The sequence below is a fragment of the Ranitomeya imitator genome, chromosome 7 (genome assembly GCF_032444005.1).
Source record: "Ranitomeya imitator isolate aRanImi1 chromosome 7, aRanImi1.pri, whole genome shotgun sequence".
NCBI lineage: Eukaryota > Metazoa > Chordata > Amphibia > Anura > Dendrobatidae > Ranitomeya > Ranitomeya imitator.
The window spans coordinates 193,429,347-193,448,578 of record NC_091288.1 but is presented as its reverse complement, the minus strand read 5'-3'; the positions used below and the strand labels follow the sequence as shown (position 1 = coordinate 193,448,578).

The 19,232-nt window shown below is 43.0% G+C and overlaps 2 protein-coding genes across 3 annotated transcripts in view; one reads left to right on the top strand and one right to left on the bottom strand.

Annotated features, from left to right (window-relative positions):
• The window catches only part of C7H7orf50 (chromosome 7 C7orf50 homolog), a 257,785-nt gene that overhangs the window by 115,464 nt on the left and 123,089 nt on the right, over positions 1–19,232 (top strand). For both annotated transcript variants that reach the window (XM_069734290.1, XM_069734291.1), the window contains exon 3: positions 7,964–7,996. In XM_069734290.1, the coding sequence (XP_069590391.1) occupies positions 7,964–7,996 (33 nt within the window). The remainder of the gene's footprint in view (positions 1–7,963; positions 7,997–19,232) is intronic.
• Positions 4,424–18,650, bottom strand: LOC138645187 (uncharacterized). The gene is made up of 2 exons (XM_069734289.1): positions 18,519–18,650; positions 4,424–7,085 (listed from the first exon to the last, which is right to left on the bottom strand). Exon 2 carries the CDS (start codon positions 7,045–7,047, stop codon positions 6,085–6,087), a length of 963 nt encoding a protein of 320 aa, XP_069590390.1. The 5' UTR covers positions 7,048–7,085; positions 18,519–18,650; the 3' UTR covers positions 4,424–6,084.

Here is a 19,232-nt window from a genome sequence, read left to right as displayed (position 1 = left end):
ATGAATCACGACTGAGGCTGAGGAGCTAATGAAACCGCTGCGCTATCTGCTCGCCTGTCTGTGCATCTTGTCATATCTCGCTCACAGTTACAGGGAATGTGTCCTCAGACTATTGTTTATAGCAGCTTTTATATCAAATGTGTTTTTATTTATACTTGTTTGATGTGGTTTCTTTGTTTAATTCTTTATAAAAAAAAATCTCACACTGACCACTGTGCCTTTTACTAGTCTCCTACTTCCTGTTCTGTATAGATTATTTTTCAATAGTCTCTTTATCATCACAGACAGGACTACTTTAACAGGTATCACCTGTGTATACAATGGGTAACACAAATCCACAATTCATGAAGGTATGTAACATTACAATTTTCACAAGCCTGGGACAAAATTAGAGATTTAAAGGCAATATGTCATCGGTAAAATGTTTATATCAGGTTTTTATGATAAAATGTAAAAAAAAAATTGATAATGTTTTGTTTTCAATTTTCCATATCACTACATAAAAAACACAGAAATCTTGCAATTTCCTTAGCAGTGTTTTCATCAGTCTCATTGTCATCGCAGACAGGACTACAATGAAATGTAACACCTCTTTATATACACTGGATCCACAATTCACAATAGGTCATACACAATATGTCACAGCTCACCTCCTCCTGTACAATGACTGATAACACCTCTATATACAGTAGATAACACAGGATCCACCATTAACAATAGGTGATGTCACAGCTCACCTCCTCCTCCTCCTGTACAATGACTGATAACACCTCTATATACAGTAGATAACACAGGATCCACCATTAACAATAGGTGATGTCACAGCTCACCTCCTCCTCCTCCTGTACAATGACTGATAACACCTCTATATATAGTAGATAACACAGGATCCACCATTCACAATAGGTGATGTCACAGCTCACCTCCTCCTCCTGTACAATGACTGATAACACCTCTATATATAGTAGATAACACAGGATCCACCATTCACAATAGGTGATGTCACAGCTCACCTCCTCCTCCTGTACAATGACTGATAACACCTCTATATATAGTAGATAACACAGGATCCACCATTCACAATAGGGGATATCACAGCGCACCTCCTCCTCCTGTACAATGACTGATAACACCTCTATATATAGTAGATAACACGGGATCCACCATTCACAATAGGTGATGTCACAGCTCACCTCCTCCTGTACAATGACTGATAACACCTCTATAACGTCTATATACAGTAGATAACACAGGATCCACTATTCACAATAGGAGATGTCACAGCTCACCTCCTCCTGTGCAATCACTGATAACACCTCTATATACAGTAGATAACACAGGATCCACTATTCACAATAGGTGATGTCACAGCTCACCTCCTCCTCCTGTACAATGACTGATAACACCTCTATGTACAGTAGATAACACAGGATCCACTATTCACAATAGGTGATGTCACAGCTCACCTGCTCCTGTACAATGACTGATAACACCTCTATATACAGTAGATAACACAGGATCCACCATTCACAATAGGTGATGTCACAGCTCACCTCCTCCTCCTGTACAATGACTGATAACACCTCTATATACAGTAGATAACACAGGATCCACCATTCACAATAGGTGATGTTACAGCTCACCTTCTCCTCCTGTACAATGACTGATAACACCTCTATATAGAGTAGATAGCACAGAATCCAATATTCACAATACGTGATGTCACAGCTCACCTCCTCCTCCTGTATAATGACTGATGTCACCTATATACAGTAGATAACACAGGATCCACTATTCACAATAGGTGGTCACAGCTCACCTCCTCCTCCTGTACAATGACTGATAACACCTCTATATACAGTAGATAACACAGGATCCCCCATTCACAATAGGTGATGTCACAGCTCACCTCCTCCTCCTGTACAATGACTGATCACACCTCTATATACACTTGATAACGCATGATCCAATATTCACAATAGGTGATGTCACAGCTCACCTCCTCCTCCTGTATAATGACTGATGTCACCTATATACAGTAGATAACACAGGATCCACCATTCACAATAGGTGATGTCACAGCTCACCTCCTTCCCCTCCTGTACAATTGCAGATCACACCTCTATATACAGTAGATAACACCGGATCCACCATTCACAATAGGTGATGTCACAGCTCACCTCCTCCTCCTGTACAGTGACTGATATCACCTCTATATACAGTAGATAACACAGGATCCACCATTCACAATAGGTGATGTCACAGCTCACCTCCTCCTCCTGTACAATGACTGATATCACCTCTATATACAGTAGATAACACAGGATCCACCATTCACAATAGGCGATATCACAGCTCACCTCCTCCTCATGTACAATGACTGATATCACCTCTATATACAGTAGATAACACAGGATCCACCATTCACAATAGGCGATATCACAGCTCACCTCCTCCTCATGTACAATGACTGATATCACCTCTATATACAGTAGATAACACAGGATCCACTATTCACAATAGGTGATGTCACAGCTCACCTCCTCCTCCTGTACAATGACTGATAACACCTCTATATACAGTAGATAACACAGGATCCACCATTCACAATAGGTGATGTCACAGCTCACCTCCTTCCCCTCCTGTACAATTACAGATCACACCTCTATATACAGTAGATAACACAGGATCCACCATTCACAATAGGTGATGTCACAGCTCACCTCCTCCTCCTGTACAGTGACTGATATCACCTCTATATACAGTAGATAACACAGGATCCACCATTCACAATAGGCGATATCACAGCTCACCTCCTCCTCATGTACAATGACTGATATCACCTCTATATACAGTAGATAACACAGGATCCACTATTCCCAATAGGTGATGTCACAGCTCACCTCCTCACCTTCCCTTAGCATTGACCTTTGCTTTGGTCAGAGCATGCTCATAAAATACCTCAATCCAACCCAATAGGGTCTGAGTTTGCCGCTTATGGTCATATGTCCCAAAGGGAAGTAGGAGTCTAATCTTGAGTCTAGTTTTTTTTGTCAAAATTGCAAGATTGTTTTTATTTTTTTTAAAGATAGTGCTATGAATAATAAAAAAATAATACATCTAACATAAAAACCTTATTGAAACGACAGGTCGTTTTCTGATGACACTTTTTGTTTCTAAAGAGGGTTTACGCAGTCGTATTTCTTCCTGATGAGCGCCAATAGACAAAGTCTATTAGATCTTGTAAGCGCTGCACATGCTCGGCATCGCTGCTAGACTGCAGTGGTGGTCGGTAACCGAGACATCAAGTATTAAATAATAAAGTCCCTATATTCTAGAGAATGGAGAGAATTTTTAAAAAGATTAAAATTGCAAAATTGCTTTTTTTTTGTTATATACAAGCGCTTTGCAGTTTTAACCCTTCATGGATGTATAGTAAGGTCTGTTGGAAACCTTATGGTGCAGCTCTGATGTGTCCACTAGAGGTGGTTGTCAGGTCGTTTTTTTGTAGTAGACCCGGACTGTTGAGGGTATGTTCCCACGGTCCGTAAATGCTGCAGGCTGAACGCTGCGTCCATCTGCAGCGTCCAGTCCGCAGCTGCCAGATGTTACAGCATAGTGGATGGGATTTCAAGAAATCCCATCTCCACTCTGCGTGCACAGATGCCTCCGGCTAACCTGCGGACATGTGGCGCGTCTTTCCAGACTGCAGCATGTCTATTTATGTAGCTGCGTGAATTACCCATTCACTATCATTAGATGCGGTAAAACCGCATTATCTTTGCGTATTAAGCGCGGGAACGCAGCGTATTACGCATGTGTACTAATTTAAATAATGGTGACTCTTGTGACACAGCCAGATGTACACGACACAGGAAGTGGAGGAAAGCACAGAGAGAGACCCCTACTTTTTTAAATAAATAATTTAAAAAAAAATAGCATGGGGTCTCCCTATATTTGTCAACCAGCCAGAGTAAAGCAGATTACTGGGACAGGTATTTCAGGCTGGTAAGGATCCAATATCCATGAACCTTCCCAGCCTGATAATACCAGGCTGCAGCAATCTGCTTACCTTGGATAGTTAAGAAAAATAGTAAGACCCTCTCCCAAAAAAAAAATAAATAGCGTGGGGTCCCCCTAGTTTTGTTAACCAGCCAAGGAAAAAGCAGACAGCACCCTTGCCCCTCATTTTCCTCCCAAATTTTTGGGAAACAAAAGTACGTCTTATAGTCCGAAAAATACGGTATATGGGGAGACGACAGATCAGGTCCTTGTTTTGGTGAGACAGCTCTGACGCTTGAAAATAGTGTTTCCACCGGACTGCGGACCCCCCGGTGCATGTACATAACACTGTAAACCAGTATGTGAATATTTGACGCCGTAAAATACTCCAGGATTATAAAAATGGCTTCACATTAGCGGATTAGCATTTTAGCTGTATTATTTTAGCTTTATAAATTGCTAAATAAGGCACATATGGTCTGAGAGCAAATAACACTTCTAGAACAATAATGAATAGAATACATATTACATAGATATAAAAAAAAAGTCATAATACTATTAGCAATGGAAACAAACAAGACCCTGCCAGAATATGTCATGTTATTCCAAAACCTCTATGGCCAAGATCTAAATCGTAGACCATAACCTAGATCCTATTTTAATTCCTAGTTGCATAGCCACATCCCTTTATGACAGGCCACTCCACATTATTCCTCCTGAATGGGTCTATGGTATAGGAGCTTGGTGTCAAGCCAATGCAAAATTTTGAGCGAGCCCCCCTTTTCTATAAAAGTTAAGGGAGTTTTCTATGATGCCCAGTTGATTTGCTGAATTACTTTCTTTCCCCAGGAATCTCATGGGCAAGTATGCCTAAAGTATGAGATACCCTTCACGAGTTGGTTAATTCCAACAAATCATCTCCCACCTTAGACAGGAGGCCATAACCCTTCCCCTCTGTCTTTTTTTCATGATCTCTTGATTAATTCCACTTACCCTTTTGTGCTAACCTTGTAGGACCTGTGAGGCAACCCCTGAGGATGCTATGGGGCTTCTTGTGAAGACCCGATCCACATTATCCAAATCCCTTGTTTTAATGGGTGCTTGAATTATTGAGGCATGAGGCATTTAGGATGCTATGAGGCTCCTACCGGGGGCCCAGTCCAGATTGATCAAGTCCTTTGTTTTAATGGGAATACAAATTATTGAGGATACTCACGAGGATGCTATGGGGCTCCTTCTGGAGACCCATTAAGGTTGACCACATCCAATGGTTTAATAGGTGTATGAATTGAGTCGACCCCTGAGGATGTTGTGGGGATTGTAGCGGGTACCAAGTCTAGGTTGACCAAATCCATTTGTTCAATCGGTCTAAGACTTATTGAGGCAACCCCTGAGGATCCTATGGGCCTCCTAGTGGGGACCTGTCAAGGTTGGCTAAATCCCTTGATTTAATGTGTACACACGTTTTTGATACAGACCCTGGGGATGCTATAGAACTTCTAGTGGGTACACAGTCCAAGTTGACTGAATCTCTTTTTTTATCTGGTATAAAAATTATTGATGCTGCCCATGAGGATGCAATATGGCTCCTAAACAGGACCCAACCTAGGTAGGGGTCATCTCTTGTTGTATTGGCTTATAAGGCCAGCCTTACATGTTTGCATTTTGCGGTCTGGTACGAAACGAAATATGAAGATTAACTTTAGGTCTCTAACATTAACGAACACCATGAAGGTTAGTAACTCGGGTTCAAAGACCTGCAGCCCGTCCGTCAGATGAGATCTGTCCATTGGCCGTAAAATTCAGACGTGTGAAGCCGACCTTACAAGCAATTAAAGCCAGATGTGAGGCCAACCCAGGCAGGGTCACCACTGGGAGCCCCATTGCATCCTCATGGGCTGCCTCAGTAATTTTGTACACCCTTAAGGATAGCTGTATAATTATTTTGCTACCCTACTAGATAAAAAAAATATGGTCTAGCTTATACACATCTCCATTAGGATGGATATTTTGTCTTATAATGTAGACATTTTACACCTCAGTTCTCCGTGTGTTGGGAATGATCATGAGCACCAGTCATGGCTAGATTACACTGTTGGATGATTCCTTTCTTCTACACTTATTGATTAAGAATTGTACAAGTTTCTTGAGACCATCCCGACATGGTTTGTGTAGGACAAGCGTGAATATAAGTCTGATGCAGCTCCCGCTGAATACTGCCAGTTCTGCTATGTTCAACACCAGCTCCTCTCTCGGAGACATGTAGAATCCATGAATCTTTAAACCCGTCCTCCTGATGAGCATGATGTTGTAGAACAGCCGACATATAAACATAATCGGAATGTGACAGAAAACGACCACGTGGGCCCGGAGCTTCTCGGACATTTCCACTTCTCTGCCTCGAATAATGATTAGAATGCCGAAAATCAGAAGAACCAAAGATGGGACACCAAATCCAGCAATGAACTTTGTGAAGTCGTATTCAGGCCTAGCATTTAATGGATCCAGCTGGCAATATGTTATATTCTGAAGATTATCATAGGTACCCAACAGCGACACGTTAACTACAGACGTTATTATCGACAACGTCAACGTGAGAAAGACGTATCTCAGACGGCTTTGAGATGTTGTAGGGTCATCCAGGATGAGAAAGACGAGGAACATTAAAATCAGCAGATACTGAGAGAAGAAATAACTCGCGTTGAAGAAGCATGACAAGACACCACAACTCAAATTGGAAATTTCCAGATAGTCTGGTCTTGTCTTTGACGTGAAAGAGTAGAAGACGATTGTAATGTCTGTAACCACCAATGCTAGAAGATGCAGGTCCAGATTATCCAGTGCTTGATGCTTCACCTTGTTCCTGATTAATATGGCCACGCAGAAGACGCCAGCCAGTAACCCAAGCGGGACTAACATACCAAGGTAGCTGTGCATGACCCTTGAGATGACATTCTGAGAAGTAATTATATCTTCTAGGTCTATGTGAGGGCCCCCCAGAGTTTGACTGGGGTAAAAAAGACCAGTCATGTTTTGAAGACTCATGGTTTTCCAACTTCACTTTGACTTTCGTAACTATATACCTGTAAGGAAACAATAAAAAGCCAAATTAATCCTATTGTAATACCAAGAACAATAACAATATACATGCCCACATACAATATAGCAAACATGCCTGTTGAAAACGTTATGTTGCAGCTCTGATGATGTGTCTACTAGAGGTGGTTGTCAGGTCGCTTTTGCATAGCAGACCCGGACTGTTCAGAATTCATGACATTCAGTGCTAATGAAGGGGTCTGAGCTGCAAAACCAGACACAAGCTGTGGTATCAGGGGACTAAATTTGCATATGTGACTGCTGACAATGAAAAGAGTTTTCAGCAGACTCCTTGTCATCAGAGACAGGATTGCAGTGACAGGTAACAACTCTGCATACACAGCTGATAACACTGGATGCACCAATCACGATAAGTGCACTCATCCTACATAATGACCTTTGCACACGCTCATTAGATGCTTCAATACAAAAGATAGGGTCAGTCTGATCATTGCTGCTAATGTGTGTGAGCATTTCCTTAAATAAAAGAAAATTGGTGTCTAAAATAGCCACCGGTTTACCAAACTTTGACGGTGTTTACGAGCACAATAGAAAGAGTCCATTCAATCACATCAAGGATTAACCACTTCCTGCCATCAGACGTACTATTACTTCCTATTAATTCCTTCAGGCCCAAGTATTGGATGCAGGCTCAGGAACTGAACCTGTATCTTTCCCGGCAGATGATGGCTGTGATAAATCTACATCTAATAATATCATTATATAACCCCAAAAAATTCCTAATGTAGAGATGTGTGAATGATGAGCCCATATTAAGGACTACCAGGGCTGGGGAACTCTAAAATTGCAAAAATTGTGACTTTCCAGAATCCTGAGTTTACAAAATTCTTTATTTCTTCTACAGGTTTCTGAAGAATTTAAAGCAGAAAAACCTCCGGTAAGATTTCTTTAATTTTTTTTTCTTCTAGTTTTCTTCCGTTCCGTGCATACAACCTTGTGAAACGCTGTAAAAACGGTACTTATGAGGTTCTGTATCATTTCGGCTTTGGAACTTGGAGCTGTTTTTGGACAGTGCCAGCCATGTTTTTCCAACCCTGCACAACACAAATAACATTAGTTACTTCTTTGAGGATCCCTTTAAATCCTGCATTGCACACAGTTGTTTTCCCGGACTGGCTTGTTATTGTTGTCTTTGGCCTATAGGAGGATGGTGTGATATCAGTTCTCGGTTGACATTTACCAGTGATTTTTTCCTTATTAGTGTGGGTTTCATCTGACATTTTAATTTAATTCCTCTGCTAGAAACTGTTAGAAATCGAAAAATCTATAGGACGACATTTCCGTCACCTCTTCAACCACTGAATCTGGGCGCAACAGTTCTTTGCTTCCGTTTAACTGGTTAAATTGCGACTTTTTTTGGAAGTTTATCGTTAATATAACCTTATATTTAAAGTGGAAACTAATTCCGGCGCTGGCACCAGGCATGCTCGTTATACCTGTCACTTGCCATAAGTATGTTATGTATTTATGTTGCCTAAATGCCGCCGTTCTCCTGAATCCGGCGTTGTGTTTCTTTTTTTCCTATGCCTTTCCGTTCCTGAGCTATGACCCCTTCTTCCTTATATGGAAATCTAGTGTAGGTAGCCAAAGGGGCGTGATCCTCATGGGTGAGGGCTGAGGACAACTCCCACTTGGATAACAGAACAAGAGTTACATGCATAAAGAAGAGGGTCATATCTCAGGAACAGAGAGGTGCAGGAACAAGAGAAAAACAACGCCGGATTCAGGAGAATGGCAGCATTTACACCTGATTAAAAAAAAAAACGTATTTAGAGGAAATGACAGGTCCTCTTTAAGCCAATACTAGGGGGGCTATGGGTAAACATGTGCTGGCTAAGCTTTGTTTTGGGCACAACGTGACGGGAATCTGTCAGCAGTTTTTTACTATGTAGTCTGAGAGCAGCATGATGTAGGGGCGGAGATCCTGATTCCAGCGATGTATCACTTACTGGGCTGTGCTGTTTCACTTCTATCAGTGTTTTATCAGCAGGAGATTATCCCTGCAAGACTTGGTGTCTCGTGCCTCCTAGTCAGTTACTCTGTATAACCACGCCCACTCCACTGATTGGCTGCTTTCTGTCAATATGCAAAGTACACAGAAAGCAGTCAATCAGTGGTGTGGGCGGGGTTGTACATGACTCTGCATTCTGAGCACTGTAAGATCTGCAGCACAGAAAACACTGATGTCTTTGGGGCTCAGGTCTTTGCTTGGTACTTGGAATTGCTTTCTAGAATATGGATTCACTGTCGATTGGATGCACATGGTGTATGGTGGCAATAATGTCTCCTCTACCCGTCCGGGCACAGCTGTCGCTCTTATACAGAATGGCGGAGTTCATTATATTGGATCAATATTTCTTTCCCAAGTTCAATGGCCACAAATATTCTTATTTTCCACAGATTTTTCACTGCTTAAAATAATGTTGATCTGTTGCCTGTTCTGTTCCAATCTGGTTGAGGCCCAGCCAGGATATAAAGCTCGGACAATGTCCCTCATCTTTTATTTATTCTACTTTTTTTTTATGATATTTAGATTTTTTTTATGCCCATAGCCATTTTATTAGATATCAAACCATTGGAAATAAAGAATAAAGCCCAGATGTAAATGGCTTTGTGACAGTGTGATTGATAAAGAATTATGTCGTCCTGTGCGCCGCAGCTTGACGGCCTTGACGGGGGTCGGCGGAGTCATCGCATTAACATTGGAAGCGGAGGATTTAATGACAGCTCTATTGTAGTGCTGGACGCCTGGAGAAGACGAGGCAGTGACCCTACAGAGATAAGCCCCTGTACGGCGTCACCGTCACTTTCCCAGAGGCTGTAATAATTTAGGATGTTTCTCTATTAAAGGGGTCGTCCGGTTATAGGAAGTTATCGTCTATCTGTGGGATTGGTGAAAAGTTGCCAATCGGTGGGTGTCTCACCGATGGGACCTGCCCCGAGCAGAAGATTCAGGAATTTTTATCCCTATGATGGGCGGCAGGTTGGACGCCCGACTGCTGCTCTGTTCATTCCTTGTGGTACCGCTGGTATAAGCGCAACGCAACGCTCGTCAGATCCATAGGGAATTAATGCAGCAGCGGTAGAGCAGGTGCACTACCATAAAAAAATCCTCCGTTATGCTGATCGGAGCAGGTTCCAGCGGTTGAACCCCCACGACAAATAAGTTATGACCTATCTTACCTACTATTTTGATAACGCCTAAGGTGGTACCGGTAAGGCGATAAGACAGGAGGCGGACAGCTGAGGCAGTACCGGTAAGGCTTTATTACAGGAGGCAGACAGCTGAGGCGGTACCGGTAAGGCGATATTACAGGAGTCGGACAGCTGAGGCGGTACCGGTAAGGCAATAGGACAGGAGGCAGACAGCTGAGGCGGTACCGGTAAGGCGATAGGACAGGAGGTGGACAGCTGAGGCGGTACCGGTACGGCGATAGGACAGGAGGCGGACAGCTGAGGCAGTACCGGTAAGGCTTTATTACAGGAGGCAGACAGCTGAGGCGGTACCGGTAAGGCGATAGGACAGGAGGCAGACAGCTGAGGCGGTACCGGTAAGGCGATAGGACAGGAGGCAGAGAGCAGCATCACGGTGTCTGAGCAGTTGAAAGAGTGAGGAGGGTCGCAGGAGCAGGTGAGGACCGAGGATGGCATACCTGCTACAGGGGGACTTTCAGATTAGGGCAGACAAACCAGTTATCAATGAGCGGAGCAGTGTATGTTGGGAAGTAAGGGAAAGGAAGTTCCAGCACCCCTAGTGCTGGCAGAATTTTAGTGAAGACTAGCTGCCTACTGAAAAAGACTATATGGAAGGAGGACCGAGGATGGCCGACCTACTGCAGGTGGGCTTTCAGGTTAAGGCAGGCAAGCCAGTTATCAGTGACAAGAGCAATGTAAGCTGGGAAGGAAGTTCCAGCACCCCTAGCGCTGGCAGAATTCTAGTAAGGTGTCTACTAAGAAAGACTAGACGGAAGGAGAGCCGAGGATGGCAGACCTATTGCAGGTGGGCTTTCAGATTAGGGCAGCAAGTCAGTTATCAATGACAGGAGCAATGTATGCTGGGAAGTAAGGGAAAGGAAGTTCTAGCACCCCTAGTGCTGGTAGAATTCTAGTGAAGACTGGCTACCTACTGATAGACTAGATGGAAGGATAGAAAGCGTAGACTGGTATCTGCACCAAAAGCCGTTTTAACTTGCTGTAGCGGATGAGGGCAGCAAGTTAAGGTTTTCCAATTATTAAAATTTAACAAAGGGATCCCATTTCTTCTTTTTTTTTGCAAGTTTGTAGTCGAAAATGTTCTATTGACTACAATGAGATAGTAATGTACATGTCCTATTAGAGTGACTAAGACCCTGATGCCCAAAGACCTCACAGTCTATAGACGGAGGGTCACCAACATGTCACTTGCTATAAATATATAGATATTTTACCTGGTGTAAATGTCGCCATTTTCCCGAATCTGGTGTAGTTTTCATTTTGTTCCTATGCCTCTCCGTTCCTGAAATACGGCCCTGTATATAAATCTAGTCTTTTATCCAAGTGGCCGTAACCATCAACTCTTTAATGAGGACGTCTTCTTGAGGCCCCCATCCAGAATAGCTCGAAGTGGAATGACAAGATATTCAGGGAAGAATGGGCATGAGCCTCACGATGGCGCCTACAGACAAGAGTTCGGGGACACGCCCCATTGGCTAACGAGGCTAGATTTACACGCAGGAAAGAAGAGGTCATATCTCAGGAACGGTGAGGAGCAGGAACAAAATAAAAATATCTCCAGATTCAAGACAATCGTGGCATTTACACAAAGAAACAAGAGAAAACTATATTTCTGGCAAGTGACAGATCCTCATTAAGAAGTGTTCTGTTTTTTTGGCATTTAGTTTTGGTATATTCCTGAGAAAATGGAATTTCAATGAATCTACAATAACGTTGACCGATAAGCCGTCGTGTCGCTTTCCAAGATGTCATCACACCGAGAGGAGTAGGCTAGAACCATAGCTCGGGACGCAGGAACATCTGCTTTACCGACGCGTTTCGCGCTTCGCTCAGGGAGATTTCAGAGACACAAATATTCCAGGCCGAGGCGTGCGGGTAAAACGCTCTTTTATGGCTCATCATCTCGCCATCAGTCATTGCGATAGAACATTTGGCCATCTGCTGTGTTTACCAGTCAGTGTAATCTCCTCGTCCGATGGACCATAATGGACAGAATTGAGGAGGATTGGACTTCAGATAACACATCCAGATAAGACACGTGTTGACCTGAGGAGGAGGTGAAAGCCCTGACTCCACGTAACCGTGGAAACCTCAGGCCTGGACAAGGTTCTCCACAAAGGCTTGTTTTTCAGGTGACGGTTATGTAATGTTCTTCTGACAGAAGATGAAAGAAATTGTTCCCATTTTTTTTTAGACATTTACTCTGTGTGACGCTAGTGTGAAAGTAGCCTAAGACTCTTATTGACTCGCTAACTGAAGTGTCACATGAGAATTTACCCTGAAGACCCCAGATACGTCAGACCAAAGACGACCAAACTAGTGTGTGAGGGAACGAGCTGGGATGAGGTGTTATCTGAGCATGCTCGGGTGTAACCGAATCTCCGGCGTGCTCGAATACTATGTTCTGTCCCCGTGGCTGCATGTCTCGCAGCTGTACGACAGTCGCAGCACAAGCTTTCATGGATAACGCTCGTACCTATGATATTCTATGGGACTGCGCACATGTCTGATTGTTTTCCTCAGGCTGAGTGGTCTGTGGAAAATATCGGAGACCTGTCTGATTTTGATCTCTGAGAGTCGTCTCAAAATCGGGAATGCAAGTCTACGGGTCCGTGAAAATAATGGGACCGTACTCTGATTTTCACAGACGACTGACAGAAATAAGAAGGTGGAGAAATTTTTTTTTTTTTTCATAGATAGATAGATAGAATGAATAATCAGTCCTTTTTTTGGTTTTCGTAGATGTCTGAATGAGCCCTAAACTGGGTCACAAATGATCACAGATAGTTGTTACTGCAAATTTTGTGCAGAAAACATGCAGATTAAGGCTGTGTGCACATGTTGCGTTACAATAAGCATCCCATCATTTAGAATGAATTCCGCATGTTTTGTGCACATAATGCGTTTTTTTCCGCGGTAAAAACCGCAGCATGTTCATTAATTTTGCAGGTTTTTTTGCGGATTTCCCACTACAAAATGCATTGGGAAGTGTCCGGAAAAAACCACGGCAAAAACGCAGCAAAACCGTTGCAAAAACACATGCGGTTTTCTTGCGGATTTCTTGCAGAAAATGTCCGTTTTTTCTCAGGAATTTTCTGCGAGAAATCCTGAACGTGTGCACGTAGCCTAAGAGCGTAAAAAAAGCACAGGATTTCAGCTATATGTAGCGGCATTGACGCCGGCGGTTTTACCTGATCCCACGCGTTTCAATCATCGATTGTTTAATACGGCTTTTACATCGGCCAAAGTCGCTAAATAGGAGGACGGACGGGTGTGCGATCATCAGTCCTCATACAGTTCGCATATCAGCACAGCACATACTTGTTTTCTCCCATGTTTTAAGCCCTTACTACTTGGTCAGCCATTTATATCAGCGTATGTATAAGGGAAGTCGGTAATGAGCAGCAGCCAAGTAGAAGGGATTTTCTAACATTTCTATGAAAATCTGTCATTATGCAATTGCGTTCTTTCGTCTAAGAAAGGGAATCTCCCCTGCCCCTTCCCTGCACTGAAGAAAGGAGTTTCTCCATTGTGCCCGACCATAGTTTTTTGCTTTTTTTTTTTTTTTTTAGAGTACGCATCTTGTCATTTCTTGAAAAAAAAAAAGCGTTTTTACTGATGTGTTTCCCCATTCAGATCACACAAAAAAATGCTCCAAAATATATATTATTTTTTTTGCTTCTATGTTTCATTGATCTCAATGCAAAAAAAAAAAAAAAAAAAAAGCAATAGCCCTGAATGAATTGATATTCCACATTTAAAGGGAATTTGTCATCAGGTTTTTCTGTAATCTGACAGTGGCATGAGGTGGAGACGAAGACCCTGATTCCAGCAATGTTGCTTACTAGGCTGTGTTTTGGTGTTTCAATAAAATCAGTGTTTTATCATCTGGAAATTATCACTACCGGACTAAGGGTCTCGTGCCTCCTAGTCAACTATTCTGTATAACCCCGCCCCCACCACTGGTGTGACAGCGTTCTACCTATGTACAGTGTACACAGAGCGGCCAATCAGTGGTGTGGGCGGGGTTCTACAGAGCTCAGCATTCAGAGAACTGCTAAATCCACAGCAGAGAAAACTGTGATTTGTATCAAATGACAACAAGCAGCCCCAGTAAGTGACACATCGCTGGAATCAGGGTCTCTGCCTCTTCATCATGCTGCCCTCAGATTACGTAGCAAAAACCTGGTTGCAGGATCCCTTTAAGAAAATACACTGCTGGTCAGTAAACACAATGAAAGCAATCAACATGTGAATGAGATTTTGGAAATCTTATTTATTTATCGGTATTGTAGAACACTGGAGATTTTTTTCCACCCCAATAGATGGGGAAAAATAAAGCAAAAACTCTGCGTATGAACGATCAAATCTGCAGCATTAGGATTCAAACTAAGGGTATGTTCACATGTTAAGAATTTTCTGAATATATTGTTGTGGAAAGTTCTGCAAATGCTATCGAGAAGAATTCTGAGGCGCTAGTGCCAGGAGCGCATTTGCATACATTGCAGTCACGTGCCAACTAGACGTGTCCGGCCTTGCTCAATACAAGTGAGATGAGTGAGGCCGGACAAGTCTAGTAGGAATGTGGCGTAAGTATGCAAATTATGTACTTGCAGTCACATGACCGCTGCTTTCGGCGCCAGAGAATCCTGATAGCGCCAGGTGTGCGCAGTGTGAGGATTCACAAGTCTACAGTCACATAGAGTGACTGCAGACTTGCGCCCTACGCCTGGACAAAGGGTAAATTCTGCTTTGAAAATCAGCATAAATTAACATTCTAAGGATTTAAAGTCCTCACTGTAGGTTTTTTGGGGGGGATGTTTGTTTTTTTGATATGATTTAGTTTGATCTACTTTTCTAGCTCTAGAATATCCTGTGGATTTCCCACCTTAACATCGAGACTGAGAATCCGCAGCATTTGCACCACACTTGATCATAGCCTTATTCTGGATTGTTGAGCAGTTAAAAAGGAACGTTTTATTGTCGCCATCTTTGGAATGAATCGAAAATTCCGAACGGTTAGGAGCATCGTATAAAGTCTCTAGTTGTGTCCATGGTTTCTTTTTTTGGTATTTAAATATAGTATTTTTTTTTTCACTTTTCCATCTATATTTATAATTCTCCACCCATTCCATGTACAAAGAGGGCACTGTACCAGGAAGCTGCGGTTCGTGGCGAGGCTGTGGGGAGCGAGAAACTAAAACAAGGGAAGATGGAGGATAGCGTCCAGACGCCTCTGGTTGTTGCTTATTTCTCAGAAGAACAACTTTGAAATTCGACAAGCCTGGTCCTTCTTTTTTCTTGATAAAAAGGAAAGGGAGAGGCGCTCCGTGTGTTCTCCCAAATATATCCCGATTCCCACATGTAGAGATTGGATCACCTGAGTAGGTTTTGACACGGCACAACTCCGCGAATCATAAACCTGTGAGAAGCTGATCTCCAGCCGCTGACCCATCACAGGTGGGAAGAGACGTGCAAAAATCTAAGGGGAAAAAAGGAGCGTTGGTCCTCAGGCGCTGCCACGAATCGCTGACAATGGATTGCTTTGCTAGGATCTTTATTGACACAACGCGTTTCGGAATCAGTTCGACTTCTTCAGGTAAAACAAAAAAAAACTACACCCGGTGGACTTAGGTGATGCCGTGCAAAAAGCGAGGAGGACATTCACTGCCCCAAATTGCTGACAATGGATTGCGTTACTATTATCTTTATTCATACAACGCGTTTCGGAATCGGATCGACTTCTTTTTTCAGCTATAATAAAACAGCAGAATCCTCCTCCAAGTGGAAAATGTCATTCTCACTTTTCACCTCAGTCCACTCAGAGTAGGTTTGTTTTGTTTTATTTAGACCTGAAGAAGGAGTCGACCTGATTCCGAAACGCGTTGCATGAATAAAGATCCTAGTAACGCAATCCATTGTCAGCAATTCGTGGCAATGAATGTCGTTCTCACTTTTCGCACTACTTCACCTAAGTCCACCCGGAGTAGGTTTCTTTTACATAGTAACATAGTAACATAGTTAGTAAGGCCGAAAAAAGACATTTGTCCATCCAGTTCAGCCTATATTCCATCATAATAAATCCCCAGATTTATGTCCTTCTACAGAACCTAATAATTGTATGATACAATATTGTTCTGCTCCAGGAAGACATCCAGGCCTCTCTTGAACCCCTCGACTGAGTTCGCCATCACCACCTCCTGTTTTATTATACCTGAAAAAGGGGTTTGCCCGATTCCGAAATGCGTTGTTTGAAAAAAAGATCCTAGTAACGCAATGCATTGTCAGCAATTCGTGGCAGAACCTGGGGACCACTGCTCCTTTTTTTTCTGGATTTTATCACTTTATCACAAGGGAGTCATGAACCATAAGGGGGACGGCTAGTACCCCAGAAAACATTGAGTATGGCCAACTTTTCTGTAGTGTGTACGGATGCCTCTAGTGTTCTATAAAAAGCGATGGGCGAGATCCTGGTCAGTAGTAGTGCTACCTTACTGCTGAGCTTCGGGGGGGGGGGGGGGGAAGATAAGAGGAGTGAGGGGGAAAATGAGAGGTGTAAGGGAGAAAATGAGAGATGTGAGGTGGAAAATGAGAGGTGTAAGGGAGAAAATGAGAGATGTGAGGTGGAAAATGAGAGGCGTGATGGGAAAATAAGAGAAGTGAGGTGCTATAACTAACCACAGATATTTACTATGCTCAGGCAACACCGGGCTCTTCAGCTACTGTTCTACAGAAAGTGATGGGCGAGATCCTGGTCAGTAGTAGTGCTACCTTACTGCTGAGCTTTGGGCGGGGGGGAAGATAAGAGGAGTGAGGGGGAAAATGAGAGGTGTAAGGGAGAAAATGAGAGATGTGAGGGGGAAAATGAGAGGCGTGATGTGAAAATGAGAGAAGTGAGGTGCTATAACTAACCACAGATATTTACTGTCCCCAGGCAACGCTGGGCTCTTCAGCTAGTGTTCTATAGAAAGCAATGGGCGAGATCCTGGTCAGTAGTAGTGCTACCTTACTGCTGAGCTTCGGGGGGGGGGGGAAAGATAAGAGGAGTGAGGGGAAATGAGAGGTGTAAGGGAGAAAATGAGAGATGTGAGGGGGAAAATGAGAGGCGTGATGGGAAAATAAGGGAAGTGAGGTGCTATAACTAACCACAGATATTTACTGTCCCCAGGCAACGCCGGGCTCTTCAGCTAGTGTTCTATAGAAAGCGATGGGCGAGATCCTGGTCAGTAGTAGTGCTACCTTACTGCTGAGCTTCGGGGGGGGGGGGGGGGAGGGGGTAGGGGAAGATATATATAATAAAAAGCATACAAAAAAATAAAATGAAAAAGTTTAAAACTCCCTTAAAATTTTCCTCCAGTTATACAAATCTTCATACCGAAGTATCAGAAATTGACATCAATGGGGGTCTCTGGTTTTTCTCTTACCCTGAATAGACTATTGTCCAAAAAAATCGAAGCCGAACAAGCAGAAGATAAAAGTGGGGGCAGTTTATTAAATCATTTACGCCACAAAAATCGCAAATTTTGCCGTTCTGCGTGTTTGCTCTCAAATGATCACTTCTCTCACCACTTGATGTTAAAAGTGGGCATATTTAGATGGAAAGGGGTCCGACAGATTTTTCGATAATCTGTTCCGGAATTTCAAGAATGTCTAATATTTTATTTTTTTTGCCTTTTCGTAACGTGTATATTATAATTTCTGGCAAATGGATACCCTAAGGTGCGCCACATTTCTTAACAGACGTGCACTTCTTAATTCTTTTAGCACCTTTTACTCTGCCATAAATATTGAAAAAGCGCAATACTTGGTAAATTTTTCCGGTTGCGTTTCTAGCGTTGATTCTTAATTTTTCGATTGCGGCGACAGCGGGTGTCTGGCCGTCGTCACTGGATATTCATGGAGATTTTCCTATTCCGAAATATCCCCTTGAACAGATGATTTTAGTACATTTATGACAGCCCCTTAGAGCTTTTCTTTGTGGCAAGCCTCCATCGTTTCGGCACACTTGTGTAGTCAGTCGGTAGTTTGTGTCCTGTCGTGCTGACGTGGGACAGATTTGCTGATAGTTTCCTAAAATTCCAGCCGAGGCCAGCATAGACATTCTCTTTTGATACCCCCCCCCCCTTCCTTGTACTTACACAGTAAGAATACAAAACTTACAGATGGTCCTGTTATTAATTACTTACGTTGTATGGCGGCACTTCTCGGCGAGGATCGAGCCCACATTCTACTCCGAGCTTGCTCCGGAGATCCCTGCCATGGTTCTCTGCAGCCGTGCCCAAAATCCCAGAGGTTCAATGCTACGATTTAACCGTCCTGGGGCAGTAACGGAAGTTACGAGCAATTTGAGAAGTTCAGGTTGCATTTTTAGCTGGCTTTTTTTTTTTTTTTTCCTCCCGCACCACGTGACGGAATGTGAAAGACCACAAAAGGAAAAACGTGTCTTGTTATTATAAAGCCCCGGTGACGTGTTAACGACTCGCAGGACGTCCTTTCGATTTCAGGTTGTGAAACGGCCGCGATCTGGGATTTCTTACTTATATAATCGAGAAATTCGGAATCCGCAGTTTCTTACTTTATAGGTCGGATGTGACTTTGTTTCCAGTGTTCTGATATTGGTCACGGGCCGATGTGAAAAATTTAATAAGAGGATTTACAAAGGCCACATCATTGGCGTAGTGGCTGCAGAGCTGAATAAAATGTCCCTTTATTTTTTTTAATTTCTCATCTCCGTCACAAAGATATTAACTAGTAAAGTTTAGATTCTAATTCACACTAAGCCAAAGGGAACGTTATCAGACATTGTTCTCTGGTTGACTGGGAGCAGGCACTTTTTCCCCATGTATGGCCAATCATAAGCAGGAGGTGTTATGCGGGGGGCGAAGAAAATGCCCCCCATA

Bases quoted from the DNA above. Each gene is read 5' to 3' on its own strand.
- LOC138645187 (XM_069734289.1), bottom strand. From the start codon at position 7,047: ATGAGTCTTCAAAACATGACTGGTCTTTTTTACCCCAGTCAAACTCTG.